Source organism: Dryas octopetala, chromosome 9 (assembly GCF_963921425.1).
Source record: "Dryas octopetala chromosome 9, drDryOcto1.1, whole genome shotgun sequence".
Taxonomy (NCBI): Eukaryota; Viridiplantae; Streptophyta; class Magnoliopsida; order Rosales; family Rosaceae; genus Dryas; species Dryas octopetala.
The window spans coordinates 15,601,705-15,614,819 of NC_141374.1; the positions used below are offsets into that span (position 1 = coordinate 15,601,705).

Consider the following 13,115-nt stretch of genomic DNA (forward strand, 5'->3'; position numbering starts at 1 on the left):
TACGTGAGCGACACATCGCACGCAACAAAGCATTTCTGTCCATCTCCAACTTATACTTGTCTTTAGAGATCACTATGTGCCCTATATATGCAAAAGTCTCTGCAATTCATTCTCTCTTCTGCCATCAAATTCAAACTCTCATCAAAGCTAAGATTGCATATATGTATATATTAATTATCATATATAAGATCATTTCTAGATGTGCACGTGTGGCGGTTATTAATTCACAGTTCACCCCTTTTTTTTTCCTTAATTTGGTGCATGCATATATATACATATATGCAGCTTGATGAAGATGCTTAATTAAGTACTGTATATGCATGGCTAACATGGATTCTTATTATAACATTGTATATATATATATATTTTATATATATCTAAGAAAATTTTCTCTTGATTATAGTCCAACATGTTATATATATCTGTTTCTAAAATACTGTCAATTAATGTGGATCACTAATTGAAAAGACTCTTGTTAAAATATGTGATCTTTGAAAATATATATACGGTCTGTCAAATATATATCTTAAAAAAACATTACCTTGATGTATGTATGCAAAGGCGCTATCATGCATGTTTTACAGGACTAGACTTGTGAAGTAACATGCATGGTTGATTAAACTTATTTAGTTTCTACTTAAATAACAATCAAGCACCTAATCTAAGCACAAGAAGATGATCATCATTAATTATTACTTTTTTCCTTTTGCCGGCATTAGAAACAGTAATTTCTCATGACAATTTTTTTTTTTTGGCCCCGTCATGACAGAATTAACTAAGAAGAAAGTATCTAATACGCGAAATTAATGGTGGCCATCCCGGCCAATTAACCAATCAGATCCAAGATTAGAAGATAAAAAAGTCGTGGGGAATAATCAACCACACCATTAGTTACATGAAAGAATATACTACACTTCGATCTCTGTTACTTTTCTGTGATGGATGATGATCATATGGTAACTTTAATTAAGCAATAATTAATAAAATGCACTTGAAATTGGAATGACAATCTCCCACATCCCACATTACACAAAATATATGGAAACCACTCAATGAGACGGTACAGACAGTAATAATTAACGTGAAATAAAGACAAAATATAATGGTGAATTCTTGCAGAAATGGGGTTCCTCTAAAGGATATTTACACTCAAAATCCACTTAGGACTTAGCCCATGGACCATTGGATGTAATTATAAGTGGTCTCAACCAATCATTTTCATTGACTGGCATCAGAAAAATTCAAACACTTTGTGTTTATTGGTTGAGACCACCCTAAGTGGGGTGGTCCAATGAGTAGCCTAACAATTCCAACGTCCTCTGTATGTAGTATAAAGATTTATGTGGTTTGTACCAAAATAGGTCTCTTTGCAGCGGTAGCTAAGATTCTTTGTTGGGAGCCCCATGAAGGAAACACTGAGGTACTTAGCAGGAATTGCAGGGCCAAGTGGTTATGGCTCAAAATCAACGGCTGAGCAAGTTACTGAAGATTGTTGCTCCTCAGTCCCTTCTCGTCTCACTGCAATAATCACTGGTAATTAGTTTAAAATGTTCTCTCATAAACCACATATATGAGATATATAGCTTGCTAGAATTTAATATATATATATATGTGTGTGTGTGTGTGTGCATGCATTTCTTGCCTTTTTTGTTTACTTTCGCTCACAGAATTCAAAGGAATTCAAGAGTTTTCTGATGGGTGCTCAAAATTATATTATCATGAATATGAGAAAAATATTAGAAATTGGAACATAGAATATAGTATGCTAGCTAGATTTGAGATAAGATGTTTCAGATTTTACTCTCTCTCTGTGGCTTCATGAAAATGGTTCTTACTTTGAATCTTTGCTCAACCATGTAGATATATAGTACTTCTAATTAACCATTTCAGTTTGTTCTCTATAGCTCTCTCTCTCTCTGGCTATTGCAGTCTCATGAAAGTGGTTGTTTACCATACATAGTTCTGACCATTTTTTCTTCTCCCTAACACTACATCAATCTTGATAGGCAAAATGATGGATTTGGACAACAACTATTTTATTATGCTTTCTGGGATGAAAATATGAGTTGAGGACCATCTTGGAGAACATACATTAATTCCTACCCTTTTCCCACCCATATTTGCTGCTAGAGATTATTTTATTTGCTGTATTATATATTAATTTTTTTCCCGATTTGAATATGTATTTCTAGGATTCTCTCTAAGTTGAATATATATATACTAGCTAGCATAGCTAGTGGTTCTTTTTGGCTCTAGCAAGATATGGTTTTGTCTCTTTTGAATAGTATTCTCCCTATTGGTTCTGACTTGATCAGAGTGGTTCTCTCTTCTCACTACAGCAGCTTTCTGGACCATTTGTGGAAACTAATCATGAATATCATGTCCTCTTTAGTCTTTACACTAAATAATTTATTTCACCTGGGATTATATGTAAAATTAATTTCATTAATTTTAATAAGTAAACAACATTGATTTCTTATGGTGTGCATGTTGTTGAATATTGTATAAAATTAAGGTGCCACGTCAGGCATTGGAGCTGAAACAGCAAGAGTGTTGGCAAAGAGAGGGGTGAGGATTGTGATCCCAGCAAGAGACTTGGAGAAGGCAGCTCAAGTGAAGGAGGAGATTCAAAGGGAGAGTCCAAAGGCTGAGGTTATAATATTGGAGATTGATCTAAGCTCCCTTACCTCTGTTCACACATTCTGCTTTCAGTTCTTGGCTCTAAGACTACCCCTCAACATCCTCATGTGAGTTTAATTTTATTCATTTTAATTTGTAAGAAATCTTCATTAATTTTGCAAGAAATTAATCTTCATTAATTTTGCAGAAACAATGGTGGGATATATTCTCAAACTTTGGAGTATTCTGAAGACAAAATTGAGATGACATTTGCTACAAATTACTCGGGTATTTTTCTATATCACTACATTATCTTTATCCCCTCACCGATGTTTAGCTTGGTCCCCTTTGGTACATCTTAAGGTTATGAATTATATGCACTGTAAAACTGTAAGGGGGAAAAAAAAAGTTAGATGTACACACAATATTGTTACTGAGACCCTCCAAAAGTCTTGCTCCACAAAAAATACCGTTAAAGACAACCACGTCAATTTGAGGTCGATCTGAAGCTGGTGTTGCCGTTTGGTATTGGAACATGAATAGACTGTCACATGCAAACCATGACCTCCACAAATGAAGTATTTTTCTGTGTGAAGGTAACACAGTCACCGTGGTATCATTAATCTGCCTATATTATAACACATATATATTTATTAATACTATATATTTAAAGTATAAGTTCAGCATTTACGTATATTATAACAAATAGTTTAATAATAATACGGTCATACCAAAAAATGTCTCCCCTCTTAGTACAACTTTCAGTCCCCCTAGGGCCAAAAGATGGTAAGAAATTTTTTGCAATGGACCAGAAGACAAGTTTTTGGATTGCCCACATACAGAACCCGGTTTCTGTTGTTGTCCATTGTAAAGCCCATTTGGGAGCCGCATGACCATTCAATCATTTCTTTTCTTTTCTTTTTTGTTTTTGACCCCTTAGGGCATGTGACTTGAACATCTGAATTTAATCAGGGTTCTAATCCAAGTTTTTAATATCTTTGGCAGGACATCATTTTTTAACAGAAATGCTGTTGGAAAAAATGGTGGAAACAGCAGCTCAGACTGGCATCGGAGGAAGAATAATCAATGTTTCTTCTGTGATCCACAGCTGGGTGAAGAGAGATGGTTTCTCCTTCAATCAAATGCTCAACCCAAAAAAGTAAATCACACACTACTTTCTCCTAATCGACCATTACTAACTGTGATTGGTATTATATGTACGTAGAAACAATATTAATCATTTTTATTCATGCAGTTATAATGGCACAAGAGCATATGCACAGTCCAAATTGGCCAACATATTGCATGTCAAGGAATTGGCAAGACAGCTTAAGGTAGTCACATTTTTGTTCTACACTTCTACCTCTTATTGGAAAAAATTTCGAGAATTTTTTGTATGTGCCAATTATATATAAGTTCACTATCATAACATAGCACGTGAGACCCATCAAATAATACTAAAACCCACAAGCATATTATGAGAGTGAGAGGTTATATATTATCCGACAGTTACGATACCTATGAGACATGTTTTCCTTCTGTTTTATTGTCCTCAAATCCATGGATAATGGAACTTCAATTATGATGCTTTTGTTGGAATCAAAGGTCTGCATGTCTCTCACCGGAGCCTTTGTTTCTTGAACTTTACAGGCAAGAAATGCAAGAGTAACAATCAATGCAGTACACCCAGGAATCGTGAAGACCGGAATTATTAGAGCTCATAAGGGATTCATCACAGGCATGAATTCAGCATCCTCTCCTTTAATTAATAAATTCACATGTGAATAAAGTTGTAGTTGCTGTGCAAAAATGAAATCTAACTTCTTGGAACCTTTCTTTCCATGCAGATTCTGTGTTCTTCATAGCATCCAAGTTACTAAAATCAACATCTCAGGGTGCTTCAACCACATGCTATGTTGCTTTAAGCCCAAATCTAGAAGGGGTGAGTGGGAAGTACTTTGCAGACTGCAATGAGAGTGAGTGCTCAAATCTAGCAAATAATGAATCTGAAGCACACAAGTTGTGGAAGCAGACTCGTCTGCTAATCCATAGACGCCTATGTCAACCCTCAGCTTAAAAAAATGTGTATTCCTCTGCCGTTCAGTCATGTATATAATATAATGCATTTATGTATGCAAAATGTAATTAGAGAGGCCTACTACTAGGTGACCTCAAGTACTTCACAATAAGAGGGACTCCAGAAAGAAAATGTTGTATAAACTCCAAGGTAATTTAACAACTGAGATTACTTCTTACATACCAGGTTTTCACTGTTTCCAATACAACAAAATTGCTATTTTACATGACAAGATCCAAAATTCGGTTCCTAGGTGCAATTCTGTCTAGCAATGTGCATCGATACACTTATAAAATTACATATCCCTATTATGCCATAAGCATGGACAAGGTTCAAGCCATGATTGCAGCAAAAACAAAATTTCTTATATGGTATTGCATAAAATCTATCGCAGTAATAAACTTTGAAGAATAGCAAAATATAGCAGAACATAAATAAGAGTAATTTTATCATGGTTGACTTATAAAAATCATGATCACAACCAATAAAAAGGAGATGCTGGAAAACACCCTGAGTCTTATGGGAAGGTGAAACTACAACCAAACAAATTGTGAAGAGTAACATCTCATAACCCATGTGCTCTACTGCAGATAAGTAATAACAAACAATACATGAAATGACAACAAATCAAAATCATATGAAAATATTAAATACAAGTGAAATACATGCATCCATTAGTATAGAATTTTGGTTTTACAAGCCTTACATTCCATCACGCATTTGCTGTTCATTTCTGTGAAGAGTACATGAGTAAACAAAACCCAGCAACAAGGTGATGCTGTCATGTTGAGTTGCAAAACTCAATCCATGATGCTCTTTCTTTCTGTCAAATTTAAGTTATCCAACACATAGAAATCAAGTTCCCCAGTTCCCCAGTTCACATGTCAAACGCCAACGTTGTCAAGCACCTTTAGTTTTGAATTATGATTAGCTGGGAAGGTTAGTACTCAAATTAAAGATGACAAACAGCCTCTCACCATATTCATTTCCTGACCTGTCATACATTTGCAATGGATTTCATCAAGAAAATTCCTCATCAATGAATTTTTCCTTGTACAAAAAGTAAATAGAAAAGTTACTATACAGTGCTAAAGAGGTGCAAACCATGTACACAAGTACCAAACAAAATTTTGAAGAAAGCAAAAACCTATAAAACCTAAAGAAGGAAATACCTTAAAACGAGGAGACCGACGAAGAGACGATGCAGACACAGGAGATAGAATTGCTGCTTTACTTGCCTTTCCATGGTTATGTTTCTTGAAATGCCTATTAGCTTCTCCATGTTGTACTTGGCGCTCATAACTCTTGGCCAGAGATTCACTTCTGTCAGTTGACATTGACAAAGCCGGAGCAGACCCAGAAATTGTGGAAGAGTCTTGATGAACCGTTGGTAATCCTGTTGAATCATAATGGAAATGGACACGTTATTTATCAAAAACAATGGGAAGCAGAGTAGTCTAATCTCTAAGCTTCTCTCAAATGTCAACTGCATACAAAATATATCAACAAGTACACGAGAGTCGGGCAGAAACTGCCTTTATTTTTTATTTTAATCACCAAGAATGCTATACTAGCTTTTACAATATAAGAAGGGACCCTTATTAGAGGTTGTCGCCTTTCCAGCACGCAGGATTTTAGGTAAAATGCAAGAAAGAAGTTCTACCTTGAGCTGCAGCTTCTTGAAACTTCCGCCTCATATCTCTGACAAATTTAAATAATCCATTGGTTCTGTTCAATTCGTGTATCAACCCTCTGGTCTCATTCAAGTGTGGATCACAATCTAACACTAAGGAGTAAAAGAAATTAATGTATAGAAGGTTGAGATGCCAATATTAGATATAAATTCAACATCAGACAATAACCTATAAATAAAAGTACAATGCTTACAGGTGTAAGAATCATTTTCATGTCGGACAGTGAAGGAGAATTCCTCATCTGGATTTTTCAAATTAATGTTCTTGAATGTGAATTTCACCCCTAGTGACAGAAGGTTGTAAGTCATTGCTCATAAATACATACATGATAAATGTTGCACAATCAAATGACTTAAATTACCATGTCCGCCTTCAATATGGAAACCAAGAACCCTATTATACCATGAGATGGCCTCTTGTATTTCTTCCTTACTGTTTTGGTTACACTTTTCTTCAGATTCTGCCAAATTTTAATGTTACCAGAAGTAGAAAGGAAAGAGTGAGCAAAAGAAATTGTAAAACACAAATATATCATATATGTTTCTTCAGAGTCTCCCTCCAATAGGACTCATACCATACATGATTTTTTTAATCTTTCCAGTGAGATTCAAGCACAATTATCAAGGACAAAACTACTCACTCGGCTTCCATATAAGTAAAAACATATTGGATGAGAACATTGTAGCTGATCATTAAACAATTACAAGAATTTATTCAAAGACACATAACAGGTGAAAGAATAGAAACCTAAACTCATAGACAAGGTTAAAAATCCAACTAAATTAATTAGAGGAAATTACCGAAATATTGCTGAGAAAGAATTGCAGCATATTCATCCCTCTTAGCTTTTCGATCTTGCACTGCTCTCTTAATTTCTTCAATTCTAGCTTTCCTAGCAGCAATGGCATCCATCATTGCCATCCGCTTGGCCTCTTTACGGGTCTTCACTGCAAACAAACAAAATTATATAAATATATATACAGATCAATTTGACAAGGAAAAATAAATTAAAACAAAAAACAAAAATTTCAGCTAATTGAAGCAGTGTCACCAATGGCAATTGATACATGTCATAAATTTTAAGTAGAAGATGAATTCTGGGGATATTATTTTTTAAATAAAACCAGAATCAGTTACTTTGAAATTTATACTTCAAATTTGCCACCAAGTAATTTCCAATTTTCATTCAACGTATAAATGCAAGTAGCAGAGATATATACCTGCCAGTGCTTTAAACAAATCATCCTCAGCTTCCTTCACCTTAGCTTTAAACTCTCCTAGTTTACCTGGAATATTTCAAAAGAAAATAAATTAACCCAGATATTATTTACAATTGCGTAGAGCCCCTGCGCTTCTCCAATCTGAAACCCTAAATTGCACGAATCATAAATTCTCACGCTGCCTAAAAGCTCTAATTTTTAACGAATCACAGGGAAGCACAACACTAAACCCTAAATTTGATCCTTTTGTTTGTTTCATTTAGTAAATTCAAAGAGTTGAGTGAAAACTCGACCTTGGTACTGGACGGTTTCTTGAACTCTGGCGCGGATCGAAGTCAGGGAGTCCTGAAACGACGCCGTGAAGGCATCCACCTTCTGCTGATGCACCGAAATCTCTTGGTGGCAGTCCATTCGCAGCGACTCCATCTTCGTCCGTACGGAATCCTCTGGTCTGCTGTCCATGGCTCGAGTGAGGAAGAAGATGAACTGACTCACTGAGAGAGTTCTTTAACTTTTATTTTGAATGAAATTTTAGTTTAAGCCCGCCACTTCAGTTTTTTCCCTTTTTTTTTTTTTTTTTTTTAATTTTTTCTAGAGGCGAGGTTTTCATAAGCTGGGCCGAATGGGTGTATACAAATTGGGCTTTTCTAGTTATATTGGGCTTTTTTGGTTGGGCTAAGCCCAACCAAATGAATCAGGGTGTATGAAGGTACTACAAGCCCAATATGATGAAATTGCATTATCTTATAGTTTAATTTGTGATGAAAGATTAGCAACACCGTGATGGTGATCCATGCATGGACAAGTCAAAAAGTTTATTTCTTGCTTGAAAGATGATCCGGTCTTAAAGTGATAAAGATGTTGATTAAACAATGTTAATTATGTATAATAAGATGTTAAAATTTTCTTGATTGATGTTTTGTTTTAGAGCGCCGAAAGAAGAAAAGCCAATTAGCTTAGGTCATTAACCTTGAAAGAAGGGAAGAACATTCCAGGAATTTAAAGCAAATTAAAGAACAAAACCCACCAACATATATAGAAAAAGCAAGAATGCTCTAAAACTAACTGGTTAGTTAGTTAATACAAAATTAACCATCATATTGGGCCCACTACACAATGTAATCTCAAAATCTGAATCGTCTATTTGTTAGGCCTTACTTCAAAAATCATCCATGTAAAAAATCTTCAAATTTAGAAATCATTTAGTCATTTGATTATAACAACAACTATTTATATGTTTTTATCGAAAACACTAATCGTCTATTTATTTGATCTCAATTAGATGACTAAATGATTTCCGATTTAGTTGATTTTTTGTAATGATGATTTTTGAAGTATGACCTAAATAATTGACGGTTCGGATTATAAGATTAGTTATGTAGTGGTCCCAAAAGCATGGTTAGTTTCATATTAACTTACTAACTAGTTAGTTTTAGAGCACTCCTCATAAAAAAAGAACACCAAAAGGAGAAGAATGTATAACTAGCCTTCAAATGTGAGATATACTAAAAAGTGCCACTACTCATTAAATTAAGGGTAAATTACATTTTAATACCTTAACTATATCTCATTTTTTAAGTTGATACTTCATGTTTAAAAAGTTGCACTTTATACCTCAACTTCAATTCCGTGTAAACTTAATATCTCTATTATATTTTTTGTTAGTAATGCCGTTGTATGTAAAAAATAAGGGTATTTAGATATTTTCAAGTTAGTTTTCTATTGTGTCAAAACGGATAGAGTGTAAAAAAACTATTTTTTATAATAATAGGAATTTGAAAAGGTTAAAACACCCTTATTTTTAACAAAAGTTTAGATAAAATGAGTCATAGATGGTATATTATAAAAAATTTTCATTTCAGATAATAAATTGACATAATTTTTTTTTTAGGTGGTGAAGTAAGATCAACCTCAAAGTTCAAGTGTGTACAATATAAAAAAGCCAATACTACATTGTAAAAAATAATAAATTTAATCAGAGGAACAACAATGGCCTTACGATCAAAATTCCTAATTATAAAATAGTGTTATTGAGATTAATTTCCATGGAATCTCGGTCGTCAAGAAAGAAACAAAAGAGATTTCCAGCAATAATGCATTCTCTTTTGAAAAAGGGACAAAAAGATAAAAGGAAAAAAAATACACTTAAAGGGACATTTGGTGGAAAACAAAATAAAAAAATGAAAAGGAGTTTGACTGGTGTAGATCGAATATCATCTCTGGGACGAAAAATTATTGGATCACCATGCATATATATCTAAACTACCTAATAATTAAAAAAGGTTAATTAATTAATTACATGGCATTAGATTTAGACATCGATCTACAGATGCCCAAGTCTTCCTTAAGATATGCATCTTAGACCACTAATAAGATACACAACTGAAATATATAATGTGGGAATTAAAATAAAAAGAAGAAACCTTATCCAGTTATCCATGCTATCAATATTGTTTATTTGGATTTTGGTATTGTTAAATTATCTTTATTTTTATGTATGATTGTATATATGCTCGTGCATACTAATTACGAAATCAGTTGCTTTTATTTTTTTTTTGTTTAATGGGTGATTCCCTAATTATTAGAAGACATTATATTATATAAAGGGAGCATTCGTGCATTTTATTAAATATTGTGAAGTTAATAAAGTGGAGATCCATGCCAAACATTACTTTCCTTGGTCTCTTGATTTTTTTGGAGGAATTGTCATTAATTGTTCATCGTTCTTTTAATCTTTTCTAATGCTATTTTTTTTCAAACAGACAAATAATATAAGATGTTTATATGAATATAAATATCAATTAAGTGACTTAAGTCAATATAATTAATAATTCAGATTGATAGCGTAATAACACTTTGCTAGATTGTTAGGTAAGAAAATTAATTATGTTACTGATGCATAATGGCGCGCAGCTGCTATATTATTGTGCATGGTAAAAACCAACCCAAAAAAAAAAAAAAAAGGCACAAAAATGAATTGCCTTAGGTTGTCTTTTACAATGTAAGTGAAACTAGCCTTAAGCATGCTTATGTTATCCACTTAATGTTTTTGCCGACTTGAAAGATGGATATATATGTATAGATCCTCATCCTCCCCACTTGTATTTGTATGCACGCTCAAAGCCAATTTTCAGTCATGTCAATATTGGTTGATATATATAGCTTGATGTGATAAAAAAGCGACATCGATCAATATCATCACTAATGTTATGCATTGCATATGACCCGATATTTTGTTTTGTGCTGGCCTGGTGCTTCAATTATATGATATGCAGTGTTAATTATGATACTTTTGAAGCATAATATAATATATACATGTCAGATACAAATATGTATTAATTATTCGACCAAGCCATGATTTCTTTAGGTGTGGATAATTAAATTAATGTATTTCAGAATTTATACGTCAATATTGCAATAAACACTATCTGATATATCGTTTATTGTTTGCGGTTGAAAATGAAAGCATCAAGATCGAGGTTGACATGGTGACCCTAAAACGTATGCAATGGCCCAAACCAAGAGTAGCCGTTATCAAATGACAAGAAATTGATGAAAAGGCTGAAAGCCAAAAGCTAAATGGCCTTTGCCTACCAAGCAGTTTGGCCAAGATTTGGTTGTCTCATGTCTACTATGCGTCTATGCATGCACATGATGTGCTTAGCTTCACTCCATGCAATTATATCAACAAGTTGGCTCTCAAAATGCACTACCCCATTTAGTGTATATACACCCCAGCTATTCTATATAAGCTTAATTGAAATGATTCACATCTAAATCCCTTATTCCATCTATGGTAATGTTTTCTTATTAAACATATAATATATTATACTGTCAAATGATTAATTTGAATCACATATTCAAAAGAGCATTTATTTTATTAATAATTTAGACTAACATAGTCTAACAGCATAACATGTCAAACTAGTTGAAGTGTGTAAACTTTCCCTTTTCTTTTCTTTTTTCCCTTTCAATAATTTTAGTTCTGAGTATGGGTTAGTACTTAGTAGTGGTAGAAGCAAATTAACACTACAGAAGACAAACTAGAGAATTAATGACTAGAATGAGTGAGATGTATTAATTTAAGGCAGTGGTACGTCTACTTTTGATGGGGTGCGCTTGTCTCTTTCCCTTTCCAATATGCCAAAGACATGAAAAAAAAAAGAAAAGAAAAGAAGAAAGAGACTGAAAGACACAAAAAGATGTTCTACACCATGGCTGGTTGGTTTGGCCCAATAAACACATCTATCTTTCTCAGTTTCTCTCACTCTCATGTGCAACCCCTTGCTGACAATCTCTGCCTAGATTCCTAGTTAGACACACTTGTAAGATCACACCATTAAAATAATATCAAACCCTTCAGTGCAGTCGCGAGCTAGTTAGGCTGCTGGCACAGGCAGGCATTATGTGGGACGACCACACATGATTGCAAAAGTAGTTTGCAATACATCTTAAAACCCAAATTATTCGTATTGCTCAGTAATGCCCTCTTGTCACACGACATCATGTGACCATTTACTTCTCTCTAATTACAGTTCTTAGTGGCATTTAAATATTTAATAGATAAAAAAAAAAGGGTGCCAGATTTAGTGGGTTGCAGAATATATGCAGAACACCAAGTCAAATAGCCTCATGCATGCACTATAAATCTGGTTATAATTGGATGGGATATTATAGATTTTGGTATTGGTAGATATAAAGGCTACCCAGTTAGATATGGACCATTTGGTGTTATTGTTGATTCTTATAGGGAGGAATAATTCTACAAGAATCTGAAATTCATGAGACAATTAATTATTTTTATATATATGGACTGTGTCATACATCTTATTTGGAGCAGCACTTAACTACATTGTCCATATTTTTCTAATATAGATTTAGATCTAAATCTGAACTCAGTTTTAACGTTAGGATAAGGGTCTGCAATTCTACATACTGTATATGACTGTTTAAACGTACCACTATGGACAATGGAGCTTGCAGGTTTCAGCTTTGTTTTTTTTTTTGCACCTTTTATAAACCTTTAAAGAGCGATTTTAGACATAAAAAGAGGTACTCTCAATTTGACTGTATCTAATGTGGAATGCAATTGTAGAATTAATGAAGGATGTGATAGAGCATTGTGTAAAGTTTAAACTGTAAAGTTCAAAAGCATATTTGTCCTTCATTAATCTGCATTTTTTGTCCTTCATTAGGAAACTCTTGCTACCATATATGCTGTGCCTTACATGGTTAAATGTCATTCTCATTTCAAAAATAAATTCACTGGTGGAAAAAAATTTCAATTATGCATAGGAATTTGATGCAACATCCAACTCCACCCAAAAACAGAGGCAGCTGAGTCAGACTCCTCCTCCATGCTATAGTTGTCCAAATATGACGCAATTGACAAAGCCAAGCTGAAGATATTTCTACTTCAATTGGGTTTCTGCATCTTATAGAAAATCCAAGAGAAAGTGAAAGATCATTGTTCTATTTATGAACAGGGCATCGAGTGAAAAGAGA

At 33.8% G+C, this 13,115-nt stretch overlaps 2 protein-coding genes across 3 annotated transcripts; one reads left to right on the plus strand and one right to left on the minus strand.

The window, feature by feature from the left end:
* The first annotated feature begins 1,378 nt into the window (after positions 1 to 1,378).
* Positions 1,379 to 4,876, plus strand: LOC147274739 (NAD(P)-binding Rossmann-fold superfamily protein). The gene is made up of 7 exons (XM_086256863.1): positions 1,379 to 1,533; positions 2,516 to 2,747; positions 2,828 to 2,907; positions 3,625 to 3,778; positions 3,875 to 3,953; positions 4,270 to 4,357; positions 4,467 to 4,876. Exons 1-7 carry the CDS (start codon positions 1,404 to 1,406, stop codon positions 4,694 to 4,696), a joined length of 993 nt encoding a protein of 330 aa, XP_086112989.1. The 5' UTR covers positions 1,379 to 1,403; the 3' UTR covers positions 4,697 to 4,876.
* Positions 4,877 to 5,134: 258 nt separating this feature from the next.
* On the minus strand, positions 5,135 to 8,139 carry LOC147274740 (kinetochore protein). 2 transcript variants are annotated; one of them, XM_086227897.1, is made up of 8 exons: positions 7,904 to 8,139; positions 7,611 to 7,676; positions 7,191 to 7,337; positions 6,752 to 6,850; positions 6,584 to 6,673; positions 6,360 to 6,482; positions 5,869 to 6,092; positions 5,135 to 5,746 (listed from the first exon to the last, which is right to left on the minus strand). In XM_086227897.1, the coding sequence occupies exons 1-8, from the start codon at positions 8,070 to 8,072 to the stop codon at positions 5,717 to 5,719; spliced, it is 948 nt and encodes a 315-aa protein (XP_086084023.1). In that variant the 5' UTR covers positions 8,073 to 8,139; the 3' UTR covers positions 5,135 to 5,716. The 2 variants fall into 2 exon arrangements, with proteins under 2 accessions (XP_086084023.1, XP_086084025.1); XM_086227899.1 differs by having other exon boundaries at positions 5,152 to 5,690.
* Between the last annotated feature and the right edge of the window lie 4,976 nt (positions 8,140 to 13,115).